The 26,873-nt window shown below is 41.2% G+C and overlaps 1 protein-coding gene and 1 non-coding gene across 7 annotated transcripts in view; one reads left to right on the plus strand and one right to left on the minus strand.

Annotated features, from left to right (window-relative positions):
• The window catches only part of ADAMTS3 (ADAM metallopeptidase with thrombospondin type 1 motif 3), a 319,865-nt gene that overhangs the window by 38,898 nt on the left and 254,094 nt on the right, over positions 1-26,873 (plus strand). Inside the window, exon 2 of one of the 6 annotated variants that reach the window (XM_070048040.1) lies at positions 7,015-7,076. The exons of the other annotated variants lie outside the window; for them this stretch is intronic. Coding sequence (XP_069904141.1) covers positions 7,071-7,076 — 6 coding nt within the window. The 5' untranslated portion in view covers positions 7,015-7,070. The remainder of the gene's footprint in view (positions 1-7,014; positions 7,077-26,873) is intronic. 6 annotated transcript variants of the gene reach the window in all.
• Positions 12,099-12,205, minus strand: LOC127483385 (U6 spliceosomal RNA). Its single transcript, XR_007909558.2, has one exon. It is a non-coding gene; the product is annotated as a U6 spliceosomal RNA (small nuclear RNA).

Consider the following 26,873-nt stretch of genomic DNA (forward strand, 5'->3'; position numbering starts at 1 on the left):
CTTTCCCAAATTGTGTGTCTCCTGTGGGACTCATTTCATCTTAGACAAAGACCATCCAAGGATGTGAACTTGTAATAATGTAGGAAGTAGAAAAGAAAAAAGTGAAACAGCATTTTCAGATTTTTTCCTTATAATAGTTTTGTAGTCAATCTGAATTATGTTAATTTATGAGTACCACCTGTTCATTGTTCATTATTTTATTGACATTAATTTGATTATAATTTATTTCCTATTATCCTCTAAATTGGGTATGGAAAATTTTTTAAATGTAAGGATGGTTAAAATTGGGAAAGAAATAAATACACTATTACATATTTCTCTTTGGCAGACTTGGAGAAAAGGAAAGTAAAATGGGCGTAGGGAATGCTTTTCCATTGTTTGTTGGCCTGGACTCTAAGGCTTCCTGTTATCATCAATGCCATGAAACTTTGATGTTGTTATAATTAATACTGTTTTTTTTTTAAAGATTTATTTGATTCATTTGAAAGGCAGAGTTACAAAGAAGCAGAGGCAGAGAGAGAGAGACAGCAGAGACAGAGAGAGAGAGAGAGTGAGAGAGAGAGAGACCTTCCGTTGCTGGTTCACTTTCCAAACGGCAGCAGTGGCAGTAGCTGGGCTGATCTTAAGCCAGGAGCCAGGAGTCCTTCCGGGTCTCTCACATGGGTGCAGGGCCCCAAGGATTTGGGCTATCTTCTACCACTTTCCAAGGTGCAACAACAGGGAACTGGATCGGAAGTGGAGCAGCCGGGACTCGAACTGGTGCCCATAAGGTATGCTGGCACTACAGGCAGCGGCTTTACCTGTTACACCACAGTGCCAGCCCCAATACTTTTTTTTTTTGTAAGATACTCAAGAAATACCTTAAGAACTACAAAAAGTTCTGTTCGCATCTTAAATATCCTCTTTTGGATAAATTATTATTAGCACAAGAATCAAAGCCCAACACAGAACTGATATGATGACCTTGCACTTAATCATGCATTGAGGTCAGAGTTTTTGTCCACTAAATCTAGCCTCAAGGTTCTCAACAGTAAGCTCTGTTAACTGACTTAATCGTTGATTCTAGGATTACTGATGCAAGTTAATAAAACAGTTTGAAGCACTGATTTAAGTAAGGCACTATAGTGATAGCTGGGGTGAATCCTGAGGTAGGTGGGCATAATCTTTGTCTCCAAGTAGGAGATACTTCATGCAACAGCATAACCAGAGTACAGGCAGAGTGTTTTAAAAGCTATAAGCCTGGAATAGACAACACACGGGAGCTTAGATGGTGGGGAGACTATTCCTGCCTGGAAGGATGGTTGAAGGCCTCATGCGTGTAACCATATTTGTGATTCCAGAGGATTGGGAAGATGCATAGGTATGTTGAAGTAATCAGGGCTGTCAGTCATGGTGGCAGGGTTGGGAAGAATGGGAAGACTGCATGCCTCAGAGGGGACAGGGAGAGTTGTGTGAGGGCCGTACACAGTGGCCATGAGAATGGCAGAGCAGGGTATGAACTTTGTAATATTTAAAACACAGGCACAGGAGAACAAAAGCAGTGCTAGCCCATGTTTACTTGAACATAGCACAGAATGTGACACAAAAGAATGAGAAAAAATAAAGGTGGATTTATCCTACTGTTGTTACTGGAGGCTGAACTCACTGAACATGTACTTGGTATTGTCTTGGTGGCATGGACACCCATATGATAAAAGAACAAGGGTTTGTGTCTGAATTGTGTTGCATTTCTTCATAGAAAAGTTTCTCTGAAGTCAAAGCTGTTGTCTCAGATGTTTATAGAAGTATTTACTGGTAACCTTTTTTCTTTTTCTTTCTTAGCGTTTCTTCCTAAAATTCTTCCTGACAGAGTTATAAAATTTGGTTTTGAAGCTGATTCCATCTCCCATCCTATGGGTTCTTCATCCTTCAAGTTTGAGGGATTTAGAGCTCCCATTTATTAAATCTCTTACTGTGATAGGATTTTTTCCATGTGGCACCTTTCCCTCATTTTTGTTCACTGTGTTTTTTCTACACTAATATCGCTTCTTTCTAATGTCCAGGGAGTATCTCCAATGTCTAGTGACTTTTGTTTGAAGTGTGCTTTTATGTGGAAAAAAAATTGATCCACCTTAATTAACTCTGAAGAATAAAACAAAAATAAGCTACCAGTAAGTTAATTGTGCTGTTAAGTCACATTTTATATCATTATAGTATTTGTACTATATGCCTATATGTGTGCATATGGGAGTATATGTGCACACACATGTACTTGCACTGTGTGCGTATATACATGTCTCATGTATGCACATATATATTCATCAAACATAGAAAAGACAGAAATCAATGATTAGTTAAATATTTTCATCCAGAGACAAATGTCAGAGTTTGCTTTTAGGTCACAGATTTGTCAGCAGAGCTAGATTAGCAGGTTGATGTGCTGGTAACATAGCACATGATCACTCCTTTATCCCAAGGTACTTCACTGCTTCTTGCAGTATGGATTGTTGGTAAGGAGGCTGTGCTATGAGTTACTTTGTAAGGTTTAATACTGTTAGAAATATAGATAGATTGGCTGATTCTGTGGCTCACTTGGCTAATCCTCCGCCTGCAGTGCTGACACCCCGAGTTATAGTCCTGGTTGCTCCTCTTCCAGTCCAGCTCTCTGCTGTGGCCCAGGAGGGCAGTGGAGGATGGCCCAAGTCTTTGGGTCCCTGCACCTGCATGGGAGACCAGGAGGAAGCACCTGGTTCCTGGCTTTGAATCGGCATAGCGCCAGCTGTAGCTGCCATTAGGAGAGTGAATCAACAGAAGGAAGACATCTCTGTCTCTCTCTCTCACTGTCTATAACACTATCTGTCAAATTAAAAAAAAAAGGAATATAGATAGATTAATCAGAAATACAATTGAAACATGAGATTTTAACTTACTGTTGTCACTGTGAAACTGTGAATTTGCAAAACTGAAGATAAATCAGTTGTACTTTGTATTTAGTATTTTGTATTGTGATAAAATCATAACAAAATTTATTACCTTAACCATTTTTAAGTATGTGCTTAAATGATGTTAAGTGCAATCGTATTGTACAACAATATGTTTGTGTGGGAGCATCTGTCAGAGTTTCCTTTTTTTTAAAGAATCTATTTTATTTAAGTGAAAGGCAGAGTTAGATAGAAAGATACACACACACACACACACACACACACACATCTTCCATCCACTGGTTCACTCCCCAAATGTCTGTAATGTTCAGAGCTGGGCCATCCTGAAGCCAGAAGCTTCTTCCAGGTCTCCCACATAGATGTAGGGGCCTGATCGCTTGGGCCATCTTTAACTGCTTTTCCAGGTGTGTTAGCAGGGAGCTGGATCAGAAATGGAGCAGCCAAATTATGAACTGGTTCCCATAGGGGATACTTGCGTCACAGGTGGTGGCTTAACTTGCTAGGTCACAACAGTTTCCTTCCTTTTTAGTGTTAAATAATATACTGTTTGTGTATTCCACATTTCATTTGTTCATCTGTTAAGGATATTTGGTTTGCTTCCACATATAAGCTAAAGTGAATAATGCTGCTATGAATATAGGTGTACAAATACCTCTTCAAAATTCTGCTTTTCATTCATACAAGTATACAGCCAGAAGCAGAATTGTTGGATCAAAAGATCATTTTATATTTTGTCATTTAAGGAACTGCCACTGTTTTCCACAATGGCTATACCATTTTACATTCCCATCAATGATGCACCAAGATTCCACTTTCTCTGCATCCTTGCTGGCACTTATTTGTTTCATTTTTAGGTAGTAGCTATCCTAATGAGTGCTAGGTGATATCTCATTATAGTTTTAATCTATACTTTCCTAGTTAGGAAAGAGGGTAAGCATCTTTTCATGCACATGCACTTACTGGCAATTAGTGTATCTTATTTGGAGTAATTTTTAGTCAAGTCTTTTGTCCATTTTTGAGTCAGATTTTTTTGTTGTTGTTGAGTTTTAAGAGTTTATCTGTTTTGATGTTAATCACTTATCAGATTAACAAATATTTTCTCCATTCTCTGTGTTAACTTTTTACTGTGTTCATAGTGTTTTGATGAAATCCTTTTTTTAGTGTGCTTATAGCTTTATATAGTTTATAGTTTTTGCTGTTTACCACAATTTTTATATGTATGTCTTCATTTTTATTCATCTCTAAGTATTTACTAATTTTAATTTCTTCTTTGAGAAACTTGTCTGCTTGCTCAAATCTTTGAATCTTGTAGTGAAATTTTTTTCTTTTTGTCTTTTTTAACTGTAGGATTCCTTTTGAATTTTCTTTAGAGTTTGTATCTTATTTGATAATGCCATTAGTTTATGCATCATTTTCTTTTTTTTAAAAAAGATTTATCTGTGTATTTGAGGGAGGGAGAGAGATAAAGGAGGAGGTGGGAGAGAGAGAGAGAATGAATGAATGAATCAATCAATCAGTCTTCCATCTGCTGGTTCACTAGCTAGATGGCTACAGTGGCCAGGGCTGATCCAGCCGAAGCCAAGAGTTGGGAGCTTCCTTCAGGTTACCTGCATTGGTAGTAGGGGGTCCAAAATTTGGGTCATCTTCTGTTGCTTTTCCCAGGCTGTTAGCAGGTGCTGGATTGGAAGCAGAGCAGCCGACACCTGGACCGGTGCTCCTATGGGTTGTCAGCGTTGCTGGCAGGAGCTTTTCCTGCTGCACCACAGCACCATCCCCGGTACATCATTTTGAGTTTCTCCAAGTGTCTCTTCAGTTCTTTGAGAGACTAAAGAAGTTGTTTAGTCTTTGAGACTAAAGAAGTGATTTTGTTGTCTTTTTTTGGCCCATATTTTTCTGTTTCTTTGTATACCTTATGATATTGTTGAAAACTGGATATTTCAGTCCATTTATGTTGTAATTCTGGAAGTCAGATTCTCCCCGTTTTTCCAGGATTTGCTCTTATTTTTTTTCGTTTTTTATTGTAGACTGTTTCTGTTAAGAGGATTAGCCTCAGGCTTAAACATCAGGTCTTTTCAGGTAATTTCTGAGTCTGCACTATCCCCTACACATTCACTGTAACTTCCTGATTTCTTCCACATGTGCAATTGTATTGAGTGTCCTACTATTCAACATGTAGCCCCTAAAATGGACAAAAAATAAAAATGACGTAGACCCAAAAAATATGGTGGCTCCCTTCAGTTCACTTCAGCCAGAAAAGGAGGGCATTTTTCAACAAGGAAGGGAGGTGCAACAAAGGCCATTTTGCTGCCTTTTTGTGATCAGAATCAGCAATCAGTGACAAGGGCACAGATCCCTGATATTTGGACGGCAGGTTCTTTTTGCTTACCCTGGCTCCTGTGAGTTGTATGTAAGCTGTAGGAGCACATGCATGTCTGCCTGCTACAGAGCTGATGGGTGGCGGAGGTGGCACGTGGTACTGTGCAAAGAGCTGAAATCAATAGCAGTGAGTCAGAATTTATTATTCAAGTATTCCCTCGAAAGTTTCAAGCCTTGAGTGGTCTCCAGAGTTTAAAGTTGTATCATTCAACAAATTTTTCCAGTGCAATTGTAGTCTGAGCAGGTAGATAGATTCCTGGCGCTTTGTACCCCACCTTTCCTAAATCCTACCTGTTGTGTCCTACATGTATAAAGTGCCTAGAATGCTAAATTTGCAGTTTTGTAGTGAGAATAATCAAAAGTATCAACTAAGAGGAGCAATGGCCAAACTATTCCAAGTTATGATACTTTTAGAAAACGTTAAGTATTGTTCATAACAAACGCCAAGCTATTTGTAAAGTGGTTGTGGGAAATGACTCATGTTGGGAGTTGTCATAATGTTATTTTTTAACAAAGCTTTTTTCTTTTTTAAGATTTATTTATTTATTTTGAATGGCAGAGTTATAGAGAGGTAGAGGCAGAGAGAGAGAAGTCTTCCTTCCATGATTGACTCTCCCAAATGGCCACGACAGCCACAGTTGGGCTTGTACAAAGCCAGGAGCTTCTTCTGGGTCTCCCACATGGGTGCAGGGCCCAAGGATTTGGGCCATGTTCTATTGCTTTCCCAGACCACAGCAGAGAGCTGGATTGGAAGTGGAGCAGCTGGCACTCGAACTGATGCCCAGATGGGATGCCGGCACTGCAGGCTGTGAGTTTACCTATTACGCCACAGCGTCAGCCCATGTAATTTTTTTTTTCTTTCTTTTTTTTTTTTTTTTTTTTTTTTACAGGCAGAGTTAGAGAGAGAGAGACAGAGAGAAAGGTCTTCTTTCTGTTGGTGCACCGCCCCAAATGGCCGCTTCGGCTGGCGTGCTGCACCAATCCGAAGCCAGGAGCCAGGTGCTTCTCCTGGTCTCCCATGGGGTGCAGGGCCCAAGCACCTGGGCCATCCTCCACTGCCTTCCCAGGCCACAGCAGAGAGCTGGACTGGAAGAGGAGCAACCGGGACAGAATCCGGCGCCCCAACTGGGACTAGAACCCAGTGTGCCGGCGCCGCAGGCGGAGAGTCAGCCTAGTGAGCTGCGGCGCCGGCCCGCATAATGTTATTTTAGTATCAGAAAAACCTGACTCTAATTCTACCACTATGAGCCTTATGACCTTGAACAAATTTTTTAACCTTTGTAGGGTTTCTGTCTTTCAGTGAAATAGGGGTTTGTAATGATAGGCCACTCAAGGCCTTACTGAGAGTATTAGTGCATTTTCAAAAACACATGGTTGTTTCAAGGAAATCAGTGATTATTATCTGTGTCCCTTTTCTTTTTTATTTATATTTATTTGTCTTAATATTTTGTGATTAGTAATCATAATGATTGAGGTTGAAAAATAAAATGTGCTGGAGTTTCCCACCCAGATAGTGAGCTGATTTGTCAAGACCTTGGTGAGTATCCTTGTAACTTTGTGATCACCTTAAACACCTGATGCAGGACTCATTTAACAGCTTCTTCTCTGAGGGGTTTTGTAACCTCTGCTGTCTCAGAAGACCCCCTTGGTGGGAAAACTTACTATTTTCCATGTGATTTATGTATAGCTCTGTCAGAGGGCAAATTTTTTCCTTTAGGTTTTGCTTGGAAATATGAAGTCAGAATATATTGATCCACTGAATCTTCGAAGTTGATGAAGGTACAGTAAGCATGATTGACCTTTTATTGTTATTATTACAATACTTTGGTTTAATGCACTTTATTGATCAGTCATTCAGTTCTGTTGTAGGAAACAAGTTCTGTTGTAGGAAACGTTTCCATTCTGTGATGGGATGTAGCCTACATCCTAGTTGGAATGGAGTTAACCAGGTGTACGTTCCATTTTAAAATTTCTCTCAGACTTTTAATTTGGGTCAAGTGTTTTTATTTTGTTTGTTTTCATGTGGGAGGCAGAGAAAAGAGAGTATGTATGCAAACTCATGAGAGAGAACAAGAGACAACTCTTTAGTTGCCTGCAAGGACCAGGGTTGCGCCAAGCCCAGCTGAGACCAGAAAACTCACCCAGGTCTGCCATGAGGGTGGCAGGGACCCAACCATTTGAGCCATCACCTCCTACCTTCCCAGTTGTAGTTAGCAGGAAGCTGGAATCAGGAGCAGAGCCAATACTTGAACCTAAACACTGATAGTGGAATGTGGGTGTTTCAGCTGATGTCTCATCTACTGTGCCGAACACCCACCTTTGTCAAATATTTTAGATTATGAAGTGCAGAGTGAGGAAATTTTTGGGATAATGAGGCGTGTGGTGCAGTATGGAGTACATACTGTTCAGAGTCTTCCTAGCTTCTTCATTTCGTATCTTCTTAGGTGGTAGTGGTTAATAAGCTAATCTTAGGTCTTTTGTTTCTAGTCCAGAGTTTTCCATGAAAAAAAAATATCTAACAGAGTTTACATTTCCTACACATCCTTGAAGGCAGTTTAAGGGGGATGGAGATAGAAGTTGCATGCAAATGCCTGGCTCCAACTACCAGAAAATGTATTTTTATCTTTGAGTGGCATTATCAAAATTGATTTTTGGTATTTTGTAGTTTTGGCTAGCTTTTAAGACTTTCAAACCCCAATTTAAAATGGAGATGATTTCTACATAGAAGACTTGCTTCTGCCTGGTAATCTCCTTATGTTCAGATCTTTACAGGCCGAGAGGACTGTGCTATTAGGTGCTGTAGTGTCCTAAGAATATAGTGGGGCCCAGTCCTGCAATACATCCCTGAGTCTGTGAAGTCAGAGAAAATGCAGACAGCACTTAATATGAGAATTTCCAAATGTTAGCCACACAAACACAGTGGGAAACTTTTTATTTAGCATTATCTGTGAAACACGATGCTTTTAACACAGTGATTGGAATCTTGGGGTAATGCTTCTTTTGGGCATGCAGGATATTTGATCTTGTGTAGAGTGTGCCAGTAGGTTGTGTTTTCCTGCCTGCCTTCTTATGACCTTCATTTTGCATACCTGGCTCTGAGGATGGCATTGACTGGCTGCCAGGACAAGAAAGGAGAGCAAGCATAGTGATGTGGGTTCTGATAAAAATCAGTCACCCTGAGATCGCTGGTTCTGTTTGGTCACCTGTGTCTCATTACCACTTTTGGCTTTAATGATGTTACCACATCCAGACTTAGCAGGTAAATGAGGGAAGACTGTAGGTCATATTGGCCTTGCACCATAACCATTGATCTAACATTTTGGGGGATGGGCCTCTTAGTTACTGTGTGAGCTTTAAAAAAAGAGAAATAAATGTGTGCACCTATGAGAATGTTTTGAAATTTGGGCTGCATTCTGCGACCATGTTGTTCCTCCTTCCCATACTTAGAAAGTATGGGTTGAATTAGTTCAGTGATTTTTTTTTTCCAGAAAAGATTCACTTATCTATTTGGAAGGTAGAGTGACAGAGAGAGAGAGGAGAGACAGAGAATGTGAGAGATCCTTCATCTGCTAGTTCATTCCCAAGATGGTTACAAAAGCCATGTCTGGACCAGGCCAAAGCCTGGAGACAGGAACTCCATCCTGGCCTCCCACATGGGTGGGGGTGGGGGGAGGTCCTCTGCTTCCTTCCCAGGCTCGTTGGCAGGGAGGTGGATCAGAAACAGAACAGCTTGGACTTGAACTTGTACCCCAGAATGGAATGCCAACATTGCAGGCAGCAGCTCAACCTGCTGTGCTGTAATGCTGACTCCAGCTCAGTGATTTTTTTTTTCTTTTGGTGTGACTTGTTGGATCTTATGTGTGAAGTATTTTATAAACCAAACAAACTGTGTAATGAATCATTTTTACTGCTTTTTAGTATTGGAAAACTTCCAAAATTGTTGATCTTATATCCTAATGAACACACATTTCTTTTTCTATACTGGTTTCTCTGTACCTTTTCCAATAAATCATTTTTAGACCAGTACTACTTTGTGTGCCCCTGTCAAAGAGTGATGGGCATTCACTGTCATCTGCATCACTGCCTCTGATCACCATGGGTAAGAGATCTAAAAATAGGAAACCTTTAGGCTGTTAGCTTTCTGAGCTCCTTCCTAGAATACATGTTCAATTACTAGAAGTTTGTGTTCTACTTTATCTTATGGAAGGTACATTCCTAGCCAAAGAACAAGTCAAAGCATCATATTGACTGTTGTTCATTAATCATAGTATGAAGTAGAGGTTATATGTATGATTATTTATGTTTTCAAATGCTGTGAGCTGGATACTTTCTGCTAGCTATTTTTCTAAATTTTGAAATTAGTGTTTTTTAAGATTTGAGTGACAAGGAGGAAAGGAGCAGGGAGAGGGTAGGAGAGAGAGACAGAGAGAAAACTTGCATTCACTGGTTTGCTCCCCAGATGGCTGCAACATTCAAGTCTGGGCCAAGATGAATCCAGGTCCAGGAACTCCATTCTGGTTTTCACATGTATGGCAGGGGCATCTTCTGCCTATCCAGGCCCCTCACCTGGAATGTGGATCTGAAGTGGAGCAGCCTGGACTTGAGTTGGCACTCTCAAATGCCAGAATCACCAGCAATGGCTTAACCTGCTTTGCCACAACACTGGTCTCTGAAATTTGTTTTTTAATCCTGTAAATATGAGTAAGTCTTGTGGGTTTTTTTTGTTTGTTTGTTTTTTGTTTTTGTTTTTGTTTTTTACAGGCAGAGTGGACAGTGAGAGAGAGAGAGAGAGAAAGGTCTTCCTTTTCCGTTGGTTCACCCCGCAATGGCCGCTGTGGCTGGCACGCTGCAGCTGGCGCACCGTGCTGATCTGAAGCCAGGAGCCAGGTGCTTCTCCTGGTCTCCCATGGGGTGCAGGGCCCAAGCACCTGGGCCATCCTCCACTGCCTTCCCAGGCCACAGCAGAGAGCTGGACTGGAAGAGGAGCAACCGGGACAGAATCCAGCGTCCCCACCAGGACTAGGACCCAGTGTGCTGGCGCCGCAGGCGGAGGATTAGCCTGTTGAGCTGCGGCCAAGTCCTGTGTTCTTGAGGCCACTGAAGAAACTACCTGCTCTTATGGTTTTGGGAGATCCTTCAGCTTGACTCCTATTTTGAGTTGTGGAGATAATCTGTGTAAAGAGAAATTATTTGTGTAAAATATTAAGAACTGCAGGAATTGTCTCTTGGATGGGCTGGTAGGGGAACACTGAGTTACTCAATGTAACACTTTTGTGTCAGCTCTGTTGAGGCAGCCATTTTTCTGGGAGAGTCACTCATATGTTGCATTTGAGAAAGTTGTAACCAAGAGTGGAAGGTCATTGTTTTCCCCAAGGGGCTTCTCACTTCAGTGGGCATCAGGATCTCTCGAGGGCTTGTTAAAGCATACATTTCTGACTGAGGTCAGCATAGGGCCCTGAAAGTCTGCATTTCTAACATGATCTGCGTGCTAGATTCTAGCTCAACTCTCTGTTTTGTGACTCAGCATTTGTTGGTCCCAAATTGGATTACCTATGCCCAACTATAGCCTCCTTTCTTGGTCCCCTTGCCTGGAAGCTACATATTCTTTAGATGGCACCCATGGGTGCCATCTTCTGAGGCTGTATTCTAATATAAAACAGAAATCTGGTGGACTTGGACGTGTTGCTTATCATATCTGATTCCGGGTTTTCTTATTTGGTTTGGGGAGATATTTCCTGATGATACATGGAGTTTTGAATTAGTTGCTGATATTGTTCTTTTGTGGCTGTAGTTCATAAGAAGGGCCATTTTTCTTCTGTGATCTGCTTTTGGGGTTGTGCCATGGAGTAGCACGGAGGCTCTGAGAATTTCAGTTCTTCTGTGCTTTAAGTCTAGGACTGTCAGTTTGTGGGTGCCCACAAGTCAACCATGTATTGCATCTGTATCTCAGCTTCTGCTTTACCCAGCACTTTTCCCAACCAACCAGGTGCTCCTATATTACTATATACTACCTACACACTAACAGCTCTTATATGTCTCTGATCCTGACCTCTCTTTTGAGTTCCTGACTTGCATGTATATATCACTGTGTGCTCAACATCTTCATTGGGATGTATAAATCTAACATGGGCAAATCTCAAATGGGACCAAAGATCAGCCCTTGAAAACCACCCCAGTTTTCCTGCAAAAGGAAAATTTTGGGCGCTATTCTGAGGCCAAAATTTAGACTTACAAAAGTTTCTTTTGTTCCTCATCTCCCCCATCAAATCCCTATCAAAAATGATATTTTTGAGATTTTTCTATATGATATGTTCTGAATCTACTTGTTGTATCTATAGTGCTTTAACTTTGGTCTTAACCACTATTGTCTCTTCCCTGGCGATCTCAGTGACTTTTTTTTTTTTAAGATTTATTTTATTTACTTGAAAGAGTTACACAGAGAGAGGAGAGGCAGAGAGAGAAAGGTCTTCCATCTGCTGGTTCACTCCCCAATTGGCTGCTGTAGCCGGAGCTGCACTGATCCAAAGCCAGGAACCAGGAATCTTCTGGGTCTCCCATGCGGGAGCAGGGGCCCAAGAACTTGGGCCATCTTCTACTGCTTTCCCAGGCCACAGCAGAGAGCTGGATTGGAAGTGGTACAACCGGGACTAGAACCAGAGCCCATACGGGATGCCAGTGCTGCAGGAGGAGGAATAACCTACTGCACCATGGCACCAGCCCCAACAGCCAGGTGTTGAACTGGCACCCATATGGGATGCTGGTACTTCAGGCCAGGGCCTTAACCCACTGTGCCACAGTGTGGAAAATATGGAACACTTCATGAATTTGTGTGTCATCCTTGCACAGGGGCCATGCTAATCTTCTCTGTATCATTCCAATTTTAGTATATGTGCTGCCGAAGTGAGCACCTAGTGACCTCCTTACTGGTGTTTTTGGCCCAGTTCTTGCTCCTCTCAGCCTTACATAGGAGCTGAAGTGCCATTTCTAAATTTGATGAACTCTCCTCTGTTTACAAACCTTCACTGGCTTCCCATTAAAATCCAAACTTTTGACCATGACTTTTAAGATCTTAAGTCAGTGTTTCCAACAATTAGGGTGTATCATAGTTACCCAAAGAGATTGTTAAAAGAAGCGGATATCTACATCCTAACTCCAGAGATCCATATTCATGTGGACTTGGGTAAGGCTCAGGATAAGGAGGCCAGGTGGTCCTCTGGATGACTCTAATAGACAACCGGGGTTGAGAATCATTGGTTTCTTCAAAAAGCCTCTGATCTTAATGGGCATCAGCATCCCCGGAGGGCTTGTTAAAACAGATTTCTGGACAAAATGTCAGTTTCTGACTGAGTAGTTATGCAGAGGGGCCTGAAAGTTTGCATTTCTGTAAAGTTTCCAGCTGACACCACATTTTGAGAATCACTCTTCTGCCAGATCTTTGATGTCATTCCCTTTTACTCCTTTCTCTGTTTTCTGTAATCAACCATTCTGGTCTTCTTTTTGTCTTTGAAACACTCCAGGTCTTTCCTGTCTCTGACCACTTGGACCTTCTATTTCTTTGGAATATTCTATTCTATATCTTAAAATAGAGGTACCTATTCATCATTTGTGTATTAACTTATATTCCATGTCCTCAAGGAGGGTATTCCTCACCTTCTAGCTAAAGCAGTAAGCCTAGTCACTTTGCACTTAATAAGACTGTGAATCTTTGTAGCCATTATTGACATCTCTAAATTATCTTGAACTTTGTTGCAGGCATTTCATGATGCTCCCAAGGACAGCAGCTCTATGCCCTGGGTTCCTAGCAGTGCTTGGCATATGGTGTATACTCAACAAGTTAATAATAGCAGCCTGATTGGTGTAACTGTTGGAATGGGAGATTTGTCACTTTTGGAAGGTGAATTATCATCCTTTCTTTGATGTATTTAGTTTCTGCTGTGTGTGATTTTCACAAAATGAAGAGCATTACGAATTTGAAATACTTAAGGTTCCTAAGATTTCATATATCCCCCATTCTCTCTTTTTGATTTTTATGTAATTTTTTCTCTCCCATTTCTCATCTCTTTTTTTTTCCTACATGTAATCCATTGAAGGAACAACATCATTTTCACCTAAACCCACACTTAAATTCAATATCATATTAGAGGTATAGTGTGTCTCTTAAATTAGCTTATTCCTGTTAGCAGAAACAGATACATGTCAGTGAGGCACCGCGGCCGGTGCGCTGCAGCCAGCGCACCGCGCTGATCCAATGGCAGGAGCCAGGTATTTATCCTGGTCTCCCATGGCGTGCAGGGCCCAAGCACTTGGGCCATCCTCCACTGCACTCCCTGGCCACAGCAGAGAGCTGGCCTGGAAGAGGGGCAACCGGGACAGAATCCGGCGCCCCGACCGGGACTAGAACCCGGTGTGCTGGCACCGCAAGGCGGAGGATTAGCCTAGTGAGCCGGGGCGCCGGCAATGGGTATGATTTTTAAAAGACATTGTTATAGTATTGTACTTTGAATTTTTAAAGAAAGATTAAAAATGTTTCTCTCTCTCTCTCTCTCTCTCTCACACACACACACACACACACACATATCTATCCTATCCACTGGTTTACTCCTCAGATGCCTGCAAAGGCTGGGCACTGAGCTAAAACCAAGAGTTGGGAACCCAATCAAGATTTCCCACATGGGTGGTAGGAACCTAATTACTTGAGCCAGTAGACCCTCCCAGGTCTGCTTTAATAGGAAGCTGTAATCAGGTGCTGGAACTGGTACATGATCCCAGGTACTCGGATGTGGGAAACAAATATCTGCTAACTGGCATGTTACCCAATATGCTAAATGCCTACCCTTTGACTAACTCTTCAGAATAAAATAAATATGACTGTTTACTGACTTTCTGATCAAAGTTGTCATTTGCTTTTTGGAGCACTGACTTCACACCTATTACTTCTTCCCCGTCCCTGTGCTAAACAGGAGATTCCATGAGAATGAGAACTGAGTCTTACACCCACAAAACTAGGCATGATGTCTCATATATAGCAGGTGCAAAATCTCTGATAGGTTACTGAATGAATGCATCGTAGGCCATACATTTTATGGGACTGACATCCTTTGTTCCCCATCACCAGGTTTCAGAGCCTTAGTTGAATCAGTGCCTCCTTTGTGCAGTATTTCCCCTTTGCTACTCAGAACTCTACTCTGTAATCCTTCATTTTTTAATGAGTTCTCCTTAATGGAACATTATAAAGGTTCTCAAGCCAAGTGCACAAAGGCACACCTCTTCAGTTTCTTGGATTGTTTGACTTCTTTAGACAAGTATTGGCTTTCAAACCTTTTCTTCCTGGGTAACAGGACTCTTTCTGTTCCTGTGGCTAAATTCTCACTTCTGCTGCTGTTTGGGAGGGTGTAAGTAGATTAACTGATACCTGGTAGAACCTGGCCAAATCACTCATCCATTCAGTGTTTACTGAGCACCTGCCTTGTGTCTGCTGCTTTCAGCACTGCCAGTGTAACAGTGAGCAAAAGCAGGCATAGTGTTAGCCCCATAGAGTTTAGCTACAGAGGGAAATACAGCCATTGGAAAGGTCACTCAACTGAGTAATAAATAACAAATTAGCATAAGTGCTACAAGGGAAAGAGATGTTTTTTGAAAAAGTAACCAAGTTACCTGATGTAGGCACAAGGGTCAGGGATGATTTCTCTGAGGAAACACTGGTTAAAGAAAGGTTTAAGAATGAATCAGAGCTCCCTATGTAAGGTGCTTGTGAGCACATTTAGGAAGTAATAAGATCAAGTGAGAGGCCAATTTTATCAGGGTGAGTGAGATAATGTCTGAAATTCAGAAAAAAATTAATTTACCATGATGGTCCTCTTGAGTTACCATAGATGTTCTGTCATAATGCTAATGCAGGTTAATTTAACCAGCAGTGACTTCCATGTGCCAGGCACAGGCTGTCCTTACTGGAATCTTCTTAATCTTAACATCAGTTCCCATACACAGATTAGGAATCTAGAGAAGTGAGTGTCTTGTCCTGTATCTCACATAAGCTGCAGAGAGCTGTATTCAGAACCCGTGCCTTTGATCATTGTGTCATCTTGGTTCTCAGTGATGTCCCTAGTCAGAACTTTCAGATAGGATGGCTTGAATTTCAACACAGACATAGAAATGGATCTCTCTCTCTCTCTCTCTTCCATCTCTCACTCTCTCTTCCCTGTCTATATACATATCTTTAATGTATACAAAGGTGCATGCTGATATGGTTATATAAAATGTTTTGGTGTTATTTTGTATTAGTTCATTTTATGTTGCCAATAACACAGTAGCACAAATACCACAGACTAGGTAAGTTATAAAGAATAAAGAGTTTTATTTTAGCTTACAGTTCAGGAGGTGCAAGGTCAAGGGACTGCATTTGGTGGTGACCTTCTGGCTGGCAGAATCCTGGGATGGCACAAGGTATCACATGGCAAGAGACAGAGAAAACACGTGTGTCCATCTTCTGATTTTTTTTCTGTCTTTTAAGATTGTTTTATTTCCTTGAAAGGCAGAGAGACAAAGAGATTGATTGAGCCACCAATATCCCATGTGCTGGCTCATTCCCCAAATGACTACAACAGCCAGAACTGGGCCAGGCTAAAGCCAGGAACCAGGAACTCATGTTTCCCACAAGGTTGGTAAGGACTCAACTAGTTGAGCCATCACCTGCTGTCTCCCAGGGTCCCATTAGTAAGAGACTGGAACAGAGAGTGAGGCTGGAGTCTCTGTTATGGGAAATAGATAGAGCAAGCTGTAGCTTAAATGCTACACCAAAAACTCTGCCCTTCTCTCTCTTTTTTTATGAAGCCACCAGGACTCAATCCTAGGAATTCCTCCTTAATCACCTTCTTTAATCTGAATCACCCCAGAAAGGCCTTACCCCTAAACGCTCTAGTTGGATTAAGTTTCTATCCTCTTGTTACCTTAAATGAGGATTAAACTGTGGCATGAGTTGTGTGCATATGTATGATAAATCATATTCAAACCATAGCATATGTTTAATAAGATAGTAATCATTTTATCAGTATATTTTGAGATAATAGAATAGATTTGTAATCTAAAAATTTATGAAAAATTCTAGATGGCATAGAGAGATGAGTACTGATAATTGGAAATGAGCTCTTCTACATTTGGGTGCCTAGCTTCAGCAGGTGAATGAGCTTCATTAGGGCAAGTGAAAACCTTACATGTCCAGCCTCATCTGCTAAAACAGCTCATCTCCATTCACAGTAGCTGCTTATGGCTTTAAATAGCACAAGCCTGCTCTCTCTCTGCCAGCTTTTCTCAAGCCAGCCAGGGTTATGGTGGGGCCAGGGCAGCACTGACTACGCTGTCTGTGCTAGGCCAGGGAAGGGGTTAGCGGATTGGCCCATTGCCCGGGCACCGGTGCAGGGAAGCCATGGAGCAGTGCAGCAATTTCCTGCTTTGGGTGAAGCCCTAGAAAGGCTGGTTCTGGCTAATCCCAGACTTCTAAATTCTTTTGTGATACCTCACTGCCCTCCTCTCCCACTCCTGTGTTTTTCTTACAGGGGAATTTGATTTGTGCTGTTCACAGGTACAGGGGTGATTTATGGGGACCATAAAGGCTTCCCTCTGCTTTCCAGTTCATAGTCATTTTCCCTGGAATATCCACTATTGGTGCAGATGTTGCTCTATAGCTAGGAGTTTCAAGCTCAGAGCAAACTCCCTAAGCAACTGAGTGAATTTGCTCCTGAAATACTCAGGAGGCATAGGGGAAAGGAGGATTGTGGCATAGAAAGGGGATGAGTTAAAAAAAAAAAGACCACATTTTCTTTTCTTCCTACTTAAGTCTGACCTTGACTTTTCCCAATTCTTTCTTTAGAGGTGAGGCCAGAAGATGAGCAAATGTGTTCCTAAGTGTTGGTGTAACTTTCATTGACAGCTTTGAAATATGGTTGCCTGCTTCCTCTCTGAGTTACCCTCAGGGCATTAGTAGTGATTTTATTTTACTTTTGGTTCCAGAAGTCCCTCTAATCATTGGTAGAGTTTTGGGGAGAACTTTAAGGATGGGTTTTCCCTAAGTTATATCAATGTGGTGGTGTACTTTTAGTGGACAAAACATCTGTTCTCTGCTTGCTTCTTGATTTATCTCTGTTTTATCTGATCCCAGTGATTATCTGAGTTTGTTTGCTGTGGACTACTCTTCCTCAGTGCAGCGGGATCACATTTGTCTATTCTGAGTAAGTGACTAAAACGATCAGGGCTCACTAGACTTGACCTGGGGAATTGTTCCCCCAAAAAGGCACAGGGAGGGATATAGAGAGACAGTGTGTGAGCAAGAGCAAAATACTCTCCCCATTTACTGGTTCACTCCCCAAATAGCCATAATGACCAGGGCTGAGCCTGGAACCGAGCCAGGAGCCAGACACCCAATCCAGGTCTCTCCCATTAATGGCAGGCACCCAACTACTTGATTATCAGTGCTATCTCTGAGTTTGCATTAGTAGGAAACTGAATATGGGAGCTAGGGCTGGGGATTGAACTCAGGTACATGGGTTCAATGGGACATGGACACCTTAACTGGTATCTTAACCTAGGTCCAATGCCTGCCCTTCCCTGTGTGTTTTGATGCTTAATGATCTACAGCAGATATTCTTCCCTGTGTGATGCTGGACCCTCCTGGAGCTGAGACAGGAGCGGAGCTCAGGCCTGAGTTTCAGTTGTAGAGCCATAGGGTCTCTGGCTATTACAGGATTGTCCCCATTGTTCTTTAGATGAGGAGTCTGATCCCCTCAGAAGCTGAGTTGAGGTGTTAGTGTTACACATTTATAATCAGTGGCAGAGAAAACACTGGAGTCCAGGTATCAAAACTGCTGTCTCCAGCATTTTTCCTATCTAGCACCTGTTTATGAATCCAGAGTATTTCAGAGAGGTCTTAGGGCAGCTTCCTGTTCTGTCCAATTCTGTTTTTTTCCTTCCCCTCTGCTGAGTTGAATGCTTGGCTTGGCTATATAACATTATTATCCATTTCAGCATTTTATTTGAGCTGGCTGCCCTATGCCTAGTTCTCATGAAGATGCCAGAAATATATGGAAGGTCTTCAATAAGCTCATGGAAAATGTGTATTATGAAAAAGACTATGCATGGATTTCAAGTTTTTCTGCACCAAAATGAAATTATCTTTTAATTCAATTTCTCACATCCTTATGGAAATATCTTCATACTTCAGAAAATATGCAACAGGCTAACAATGAAAATTTTATTTAATAATGAAGGGAACATACTGATTAAGGGTATGGACTTTTTTAGAGATCAGCAGACTGAAACCTAGGTTCATGGTATACTGAGCATAAAACCAGTCCATGGCTCAGTTTCCTCATTACTGAAATGGTGATGATAATAAATAACAAACAAGCCTATTTCATAGGTTATTCTACCAATAAAAAATCCATGGAAGCACTGAGACCTAAAATTAAACAATTTATTATTATTTTCTTGAGACATGATCTGTTTGTCACTTACACAGCATTGTCATTACATTAGCTTTAAAAAATCATAGACCATTGCCAGCATGAATTATTTTTAAGGAAGATCCTAGTGTTCTTTGCACAAACAGAACAGCAGATCTGTGGCAGTTGTGAGGTGCAGGTGTGTCAGGCCTGTACACCTTTCCACCTTCTTCCTCCCCCTCCATTCTTTTTCTATGTCCCCCTTTGTCAAAGCCTCTCCCTCTTAATTGTTGGTGAAAGGACCCCAGGAGGCCACATTCGGACAGTGCCTGTTAAGTCTTTTAAGGAAGGCAGAAAAGAGAACATGTGAAAGAAGCTAAAAGAATCTTTTCAAATATATGGAACTGAACAAAATTAAGTAAAGATTGTTCAGAAGTTTTTTGACAGTTAAAGTTTAAGAGAAATACATTAGATTGCATAGTTTCCTGTCAATAAAAATCCAGATACATTGAGTCTTCAGAGGCATATTATTTACGTTTTTTCCAATAAACCAAAATCAAGTTATAGCAATTGTATTCCCAGATGAAATTTATATAAATTGAATCTTGAACAATAAACTATGACTAATATAGACAATTCAATCCTTACACTTACAAGTCAAATTTTCATTTTTAATATGATTGAATTATATTCAGGCCATGTGTCAAAGATTTTCAGATTATACATGGAAGTAATTAAATGTCAAAGTGAATCAAAATGTCAACACAATTGCATGTTGATAGGTTCATTTAAATTATTTATTTATTTATTTATTTGACAGAGTTAAGCAGTGAGAGAGAGAGAGGAAGGTCTTCCTTCTGTTGGTTCACCCCACAAATGGCTGCCACGGCCGGCGCTATGCTGATCTAAAGCCAGGAGCCAGGTGCTTACTCCTGGTCTCCCACATGGGTGTAGGCGCCCAAGCACTTGGGCCATCCTCCACTGCCCTCCCGGGCCACAGCAGAGAGCTGGACTGGAAGAGGGGCAGCCAGGACTAGAACCTGGCGCCCATATGGGATGCCAGCACTGCAGGCGGAGGATTAGCCAAGTGAGCCACGGCGCCAGCCCCAGTTTCATTTAATTTTGAGAACTAACAGAGGCAATAGCAATGTCGTGTATAGATTCTTCAGATTTCATATCCATTAAAATTGAATGTAATGTTCATTCCTCATCTGCCTCCAAACTGAACCCAGGTCTCCCATGTGGGCAGCAGAATTGAGCCAGCACTGCCTCCGAGGGTCTGTTTTGGCAGGATGCAGAGTCAAGAATGGAGCCCAGTTACTCCAGTGTGAGACATGGTGTCCCAGCCTGTCTGCTCAGCTAGACGCCTGTCCCAGTATTTTTCTTTGTTTTATTTTTAATTGATAGATAATAATTATAAGTAGTTATGGGGTACAATGTAATATTTTGATATGTGCATACATTGTGGGGTGGTCAGGCTACTTAGCAGACCTGTCACCTCAAGTATTTGTCATTTCTTTATGGTAAATTCAATTTAAAAATTCTCTAGTTTAGCTGTTTTGAAATATACGGTACATTATTGTTAACTATGGTCACCATGTTATGAAAGTGAACACCAGAAATTATTTCTCCAATCTAATTGGAACTTAGAAAAATATTAATTGTGTGAACAGTTAAGAACTCTAGAAATTGTGTCCCTTTTGAAGGAAAAAAATGAAAGAACTTTTTGGGGCCTGTGTTCCCTTTGTTAAAATTTAAAGAAATTGCCTTGGGACAGACATTTGGCCAGGTTTTAAGATGTTGCTTGGGATACGTTCAACACATATTGGAATGTCTGGGTTGACTTCCAGCTCTAAGCCCAGTTCTAGCTTCCTGCTAATGCATACCCTGGGAGGTAACAGGCTATGGCTCAAGTACTTGAATCTCTGCCACCCTTGTGGCAGACCCAGATTGAGTTCCAGGCTCCTGGTTTTGGCTTGGCCCAGTCCTGGCTGTTGTGGGACATTTAGGGAGTAATCTAGTAGATGGGAGATATGTGTTTTTTTTTTTTTTTTCTCTCTCTCTTTTTCTGTAACTGATAGATAAAATAATTACCTAAGAATTCATTTGAAATTATATACATTTTTTTATTCGACAGAGTTAGACAGTGAGAGAGAGAGAGAGAAAGGTCTTCCTTCTGTTGGTTCACCCCCCAAATGGCCGCTGTGGCTGGAGCTGCACCAATCTGAAGCCAGGAGCCAGGAGCTTCTTCCTGGTCTCCCACATGGGTACAGGGGCCCAAGCACTTGGGCCATCCTCCACTGCCCTCCCAGGCCACAGCAGAGAGCTGGACTGGAAGAGGAGCAACTGGGACTAGAACCCGGCACCCATAGGGGATTCCAGTGTCACAGGCGGAGGATTAGCCAAGTGAACCACAGCATCGGCTCCATTATATACATATTTTTTAAATGCATATTTCAAGTGTAAACTGAGTGTTCACTGGCTTCCTTTTATTTTCATCTTTTACTTTTGGAGTAATAAATACTTAATTCTTTGCCATGTGAGAGATTATTTGGTAATGTCCAAGACTCTTAAAAGCTAAAATGTAGGGTTTAAATTTAGGGATCATTGTCTTATTTCATGCATCTTGATAGAAGAGATATGTCAGAAAATAAAGTTAAGAACATATTACTTGCTATTGGTGGGGTCAAGGCTGGGGATTTATATTTTATTACTTAAAGTAGCAATCTGTTAAACAATTGCTGGTGTGAAGAAAGGTACTGGCTAAGGCTTAGGTTTTTCTTGCCTTTTTCAAAAACATTCTCTGAACTTAACATTTTAACTTTTATAATGATTATAACCTTTTAAAATGTTTTGATGTTTTAAACATTTCTAACATTGTCAGAAATGGAGATTGTTCTTTTTTTATTGCTTATGATTCATTTCTCTATCAGTTTCCAACAAAGCTGTTACATAAGGTGTAGTGATTGAATAGAATAGAACGTGTGTGTGGGAGACTTAAAAATTCCATTTGGTGATAAGTATAATCACCCTGCATTTAGTCTAAAGTTAGCAATGAAAATGGTGTAATTTCAGAGCATCTCTTTTTTCACCATGGTACCTGATAGGAATTTTAGGCTTTGTGGATGTCCTCAGTTCCCTTTGTGTTTCTGGCTCTGAATCGCCACTAACCTTAAGTGTTCTGTGAAAATGTTTTGGACAAGCAAGGGCTCTGTCATCTCATGAGGATTATAACCAGGGCAATGTAGTAGGTGCTGTTTATTCCGTGGAAAGAGGACATTTCAGGAAGCAAAAAGTTGACTGGAGAGAATCTAATTGGATTAAATATTATGTAGTGACTTTGCAGACTTGTCCAGGTGTTAAAAAGATCCAACTCTTCAGTGAGTATTGAGGATGAAGCTTGTCCTCTGACACCTACTCACAAGGTCAGTGGTGGGAGGAAAGGTTTTCAGTCTCTTTCCAGTTGTGCATTTGTGTGTAGGAGAGAGGATGTACCATTTCCTATTGATTGTGAAATGTTCCTCCCTGGAGGTCCATCTTCGATTGTATTGGTGCCAGCAGTTTAACCTGCCATCTCACTTAAGCCTCATTTCTATAGAAGTCTGCCGTGTTGTAACTTCAAATTGTTGAGTTCTTCTTCCTTCTTTGGTTAAGGGGATAATTATAGTTCTGTCTTCTGTAGGAATCTTTGGGGCCATCTAAAAAGTGTAGATAGTTCAGACTTATTTTAAATATCTAGGTAGAGGGGCCGGCGATGTGGTGCAGTGGGTTAATGCCCTGGCCTGAAGTACCGGCATCTCATATGGTCGCTGGTTCTAGTCCCGGTTGCTACACTTACGATCCAGCTCTTTGCTGTGGCCTGGGAAAGCAGTGGAAGATGGCCCAAGTCCTTGGGCCCCTGTACCTGCGTGGGAGACCTGGCGGAAGCTCCTGGCTCCTGGCTTCAGATTGGCGCAGCTCCGGCCACTGTGGCCAATTGGGGAGTAAACCAGCGTATGGAAGACTTTCTCTCTCTCTCTCTCTCTCTCTCTCTCTCTCTCTTCCTCTCTCTCTCTCTCTCTGTCTCTCTGTCTCTCTCTCTCTCTCTCTCTCTGCCTCTCCTCTCTCTCTGTAACTCTGACTTTCATATAAATAAATAAATCTTTTAAAAAATATCTAGGTAGAGCAATGCTGTAGTTAAATAGCCTGGAAACATATTGAAATCATTTTGTTAATTTATTGAAAGTATTTATAAATGATTACTATGGCTTGAGCTTTCCTTTTCTTTACTATATTAATGGGGGTAGATAATTAGAAGATATGAATAATGTCAATTTAAATACAAATAATTATTGACAGTGATAGAATTTAGCGTAAACTGTTGGTAATCTATATTATTTGGGATTCTTTTATGTATAATTTCAGAAATAGTAACTTTTGAAGATGTTTCTTTCTGGAATTTGTTTTTGGGAAGAAACAAATTATAAATAAATCTAGTGTTTATAATGAAATTATAAGCTGATATCCACTGACTATTAATTATATTCCAGGCACTATAGTTAGTACTTTACATGTCTTAGGTCATTTACTCCTAGAAACAGTTTTGTGAGTTTGCTACTTAATTCTCATTGTCTTTAACCCATTTTTGCAACTGATTTCAAAAGATACTTCTTATTTTTAATAGAATGTGATTGGAAAAGTAAAAAAAAAAGGATCAATGTAAGGCACCAGGCTTAAATACTTGTTATTAGGGATGTGGATTACCTGACATAATGACTGTAAATATTCAAATAAACTTTTTCATCAACGTACAATGTTTGTAAATATTTGAGATATAGTATAATTTAGTATATGTGTACAGTGTGTGATGATCAGATTAGGTCATTAGCATTTCCATCTCCTCAAACATCAATCATGTCTGTGTGTTGGAAACCTTCAGGCTCTTTTCTTCTGGTTATTTTAAAATATATTAAGCATCTTCTGCAGGGCTGGATGGATGGTGACAAATTCTTTGTTTCTGCTTGTTGTGTAAGGTCTTTATTTCACGTTTGTCCACAATTGAGAGCTTTGCAGGTATAGTATTCTGAGTTGACAGGTTTTTTTTTTTTTTTTTTCCTCTTAAGACTTGGACTATATCTCACCATTCTCTCCTAGCCTGTAGGATTTCTCATGAGAAGTCCGCTGTGAGTCTAAATGGAGATCCTCTGAAAGTAATCCGGTGTTTCTCTCGTGCACATTTTAGAATCTTTTATGTTTTACTGTGGATAGTTCAGCTACAATGTGTCATGGTGAAGATCTTTTCTGGTAATGTCTATTAGGAGTTAAATATACTTCCTGTACTTGGATGTCCCTTTTTTTCTCCAAATTAGTGAAATAAGAGAAAATTTCCCCAAAGAGGCCTTCTAATCTTTTCTCTTTTTCCTTGCTTTCAGAAACTCCTAGAACTCATTTGTTGATTCGTTTGATAGTATCCTGTAGATTCTCAACAGTGTTTTTTAATTTTTCTAATTTCTTCTACTTGTGTTTGGTCTGACTGTATAATTTCTTGTGCCTTGTCTTCTAAGTCGGGTATTCTTTCTTCTGCTTCACCGATTCTGTTGTTAAGGCTTTCTACTATATTTGCTCTATTGAATTCTTCATTTTTCAAGATTTCATTTTGATTTCTCTTTAAGATCTCAATTTCATGGGAGAAATTTTCTTTGATCTCATGTATAGATTTCATTTGCTTCTGATTACTTCTAAGTAATCCCATGATCAATGTTTTGAATTCTATTTCTGGCATTTCTTTAGTCTTATCATCTTTACAATCTAGTATTGGAGTGTTGTACTCTTTTGGGAGTGTCATGTTGTCTTCCTTCTTGTTTCTTGAATTAGTGCATTTGTTATTCAGCATTTGTGAAGATACTCTGGTTACTTTGTGGCAGCTTTTATTCTTGGAATATGTCTGAGTGGATTAGTAGAGTGTCTGCTTTCGGTGAATAACTAGAGGAGTGTGGTGGGTGTGGCTAGGGAGCCCTGTTCAGTGCTCCATGGTGAAGGGAGTGTCTGAGGTGACACACCCAGGTTTTTCTTTGTACATCTCCTTTTTTTTTTTTTTCAATCAGAGGAGAGATTTCTTCTTGTCTGTTGGCATAGACCCAGCTGAGCTCCTCTCCTTGAAGGAGACCAGAGCCTGAGTGCTAGTCCCAGTGAGTATATTATTTGTCCCCTCTGTCCCAAGGACCACACAAAGTTTCTGTGCAGTCCTCAATGTAAGCTCAGATTCCCCAGCAATGTCCCTCGTCAGGTAACCGGGAAGCCTTGATCACGTGGAGTCTTCTCCCATGGTGACTGCCGGATGTCCAGGCCACACCCTGAGTCCTTCGAAGCAGCCTCAGTGTTTTCACAGTCCTGGCACATAAGACTCTCACAGTCCTGAGCACCCAGCCCCCTGTCATCCCCACCAGACTCAGGAGTCTCCGCTTGAGCTGGCTCAGCTGTTATGCGTGTCCAAAATGGTGCCTGCTTTCTGTCAGCTTGTTACAGGACACCTTTGCAGTAGTTGTGGAGCATGAAAAGAGAAAGATTGCAATAACATTATTGAGTGCAGTTCCCAAGAATCAGCAGTTCATGTGGAGAGGGAAGAAAAATGTGTGTAGGGGGTGAGCAGGAGGTTTTGAGCTGGCGTGGCTAACAGCAGACCCATAGAATGGCAGATGTCCTAAACAGCACTCTGGCCTCAGAATCAGCCCTTAAGGCATGCGGATCCAGCTGAAAAACCCATGAGAGTATTTCAGGCATGGAAAGCCAAGACACTCTGGTGGGGGGGAAAACCTAAATGAAAGATCTCCATGAGTGAGATCCCAGTGGAAAGAACGGGTCATCAAAGAAGGAGGTACCTTTCTCTGAAGGGAGGAGAGAACTTCCACTTTGACCATGGTCTTGTCTAAAAATGATCAGAGTCAGTGAACTCAGGGGGCTTCCATAGCCTTGGCAACTCATGACAAGAGCCTAGGTTGATTACTGATGCCATAAACAAGAGTGTCAATTTGTTAAGTCAACAACAGAAGTCACTGTGCACTTACTCCTCATGTAGGATCTTTGTCCTTAGTGTGCTGTACATTGAGATTTAATGCTATAACTAGTACTCAAACAGTATTTTTCACTTTGTGTTTCTATGGGGGTGCAAACTGATGAAATCTTTACTTAATGTATGCTAAACTGATCTTCTGTATATAAAGAGGATTGAAAATGAATCTTGATGTGAATGGGAGGGGAGAGGGAGTGGGAAAGGGGAGGGTTGCGGGTGGGAGGGACATTATGGGAGGCAAAAGCCATTGTAATCCATAAGCTGTACTTTGGAAATCTATATTCATTAAATAAAAGTTTAAAAAGAAAAAGAAAACAGGAACAGGAGAAGGAAAAAAGTTAAACTGTGTACATGAACTGACAGTGGGATGTGCAAATGGAGACATGTGGCAGGCAGTTGAGAATTGTGGGATATCTGGGAAGAGTACAAGGCCAATGGCAGGGATTTGAAGAAGGGCATAGAGGAGGGAACAGCAGCTGGGACACTGCTTAGAGAGGAGGTTGTCCTGAGAGGAGAGCTGTAGTGTGAAGGTTTGGAGAATACACAAACCTCACTTAAAAAAAAAAAAAAAAGATTTATTTATTTATTTAAAAGTCAGAGTTACAAACATAGAAGGAGTAAGAGACAGAGACCTTTCATCCTCTGGTTCACTCCTCAGATGGCCACAATGTCAGGGCTGGGCCAGGCTGACACCAGGATCCAGGGGCTTCTTCCATATCTCCCATGTGGGTGTAGGGGCCCAAAAACTTGGGCCATATGCTGCTTTTCCCAGGCCATAGCAGGGAGCTGGATCAAAAGTGGAGCAGCTGGGACTCAAACTGGTGCCCATATGGGATGCCAGAGTTGCATGTGGTGGCCTTACTCACTATGCCACCATGCCAGCCCCTATTTTTTTTTTCTTTTCTAAACATTTATTTATTTAAAAGGGAGAGATACAGAGAAGCAGAGGCAGAGGGAGGGAGGGAAGAGAGGTCTTCCATCTGCTGGTTCATTCCCCAGAATGGCTGCAATGGGTGGAGTTGTGCCTATCTGAAGCCAGGAGCCAGGAGCTTCTTCTGCGTCTCCCATACAGGGGGCAGGGACTTGGACCATCTT

This window comes from Oryctolagus cuniculus, chromosome 8 (genome assembly GCF_964237555.1).
Source record: "Oryctolagus cuniculus chromosome 8, mOryCun1.1, whole genome shotgun sequence".
In the NCBI taxonomy this organism is placed as follows: Eukaryota; Metazoa; Chordata; class Mammalia; order Lagomorpha; family Leporidae; genus Oryctolagus; species Oryctolagus cuniculus.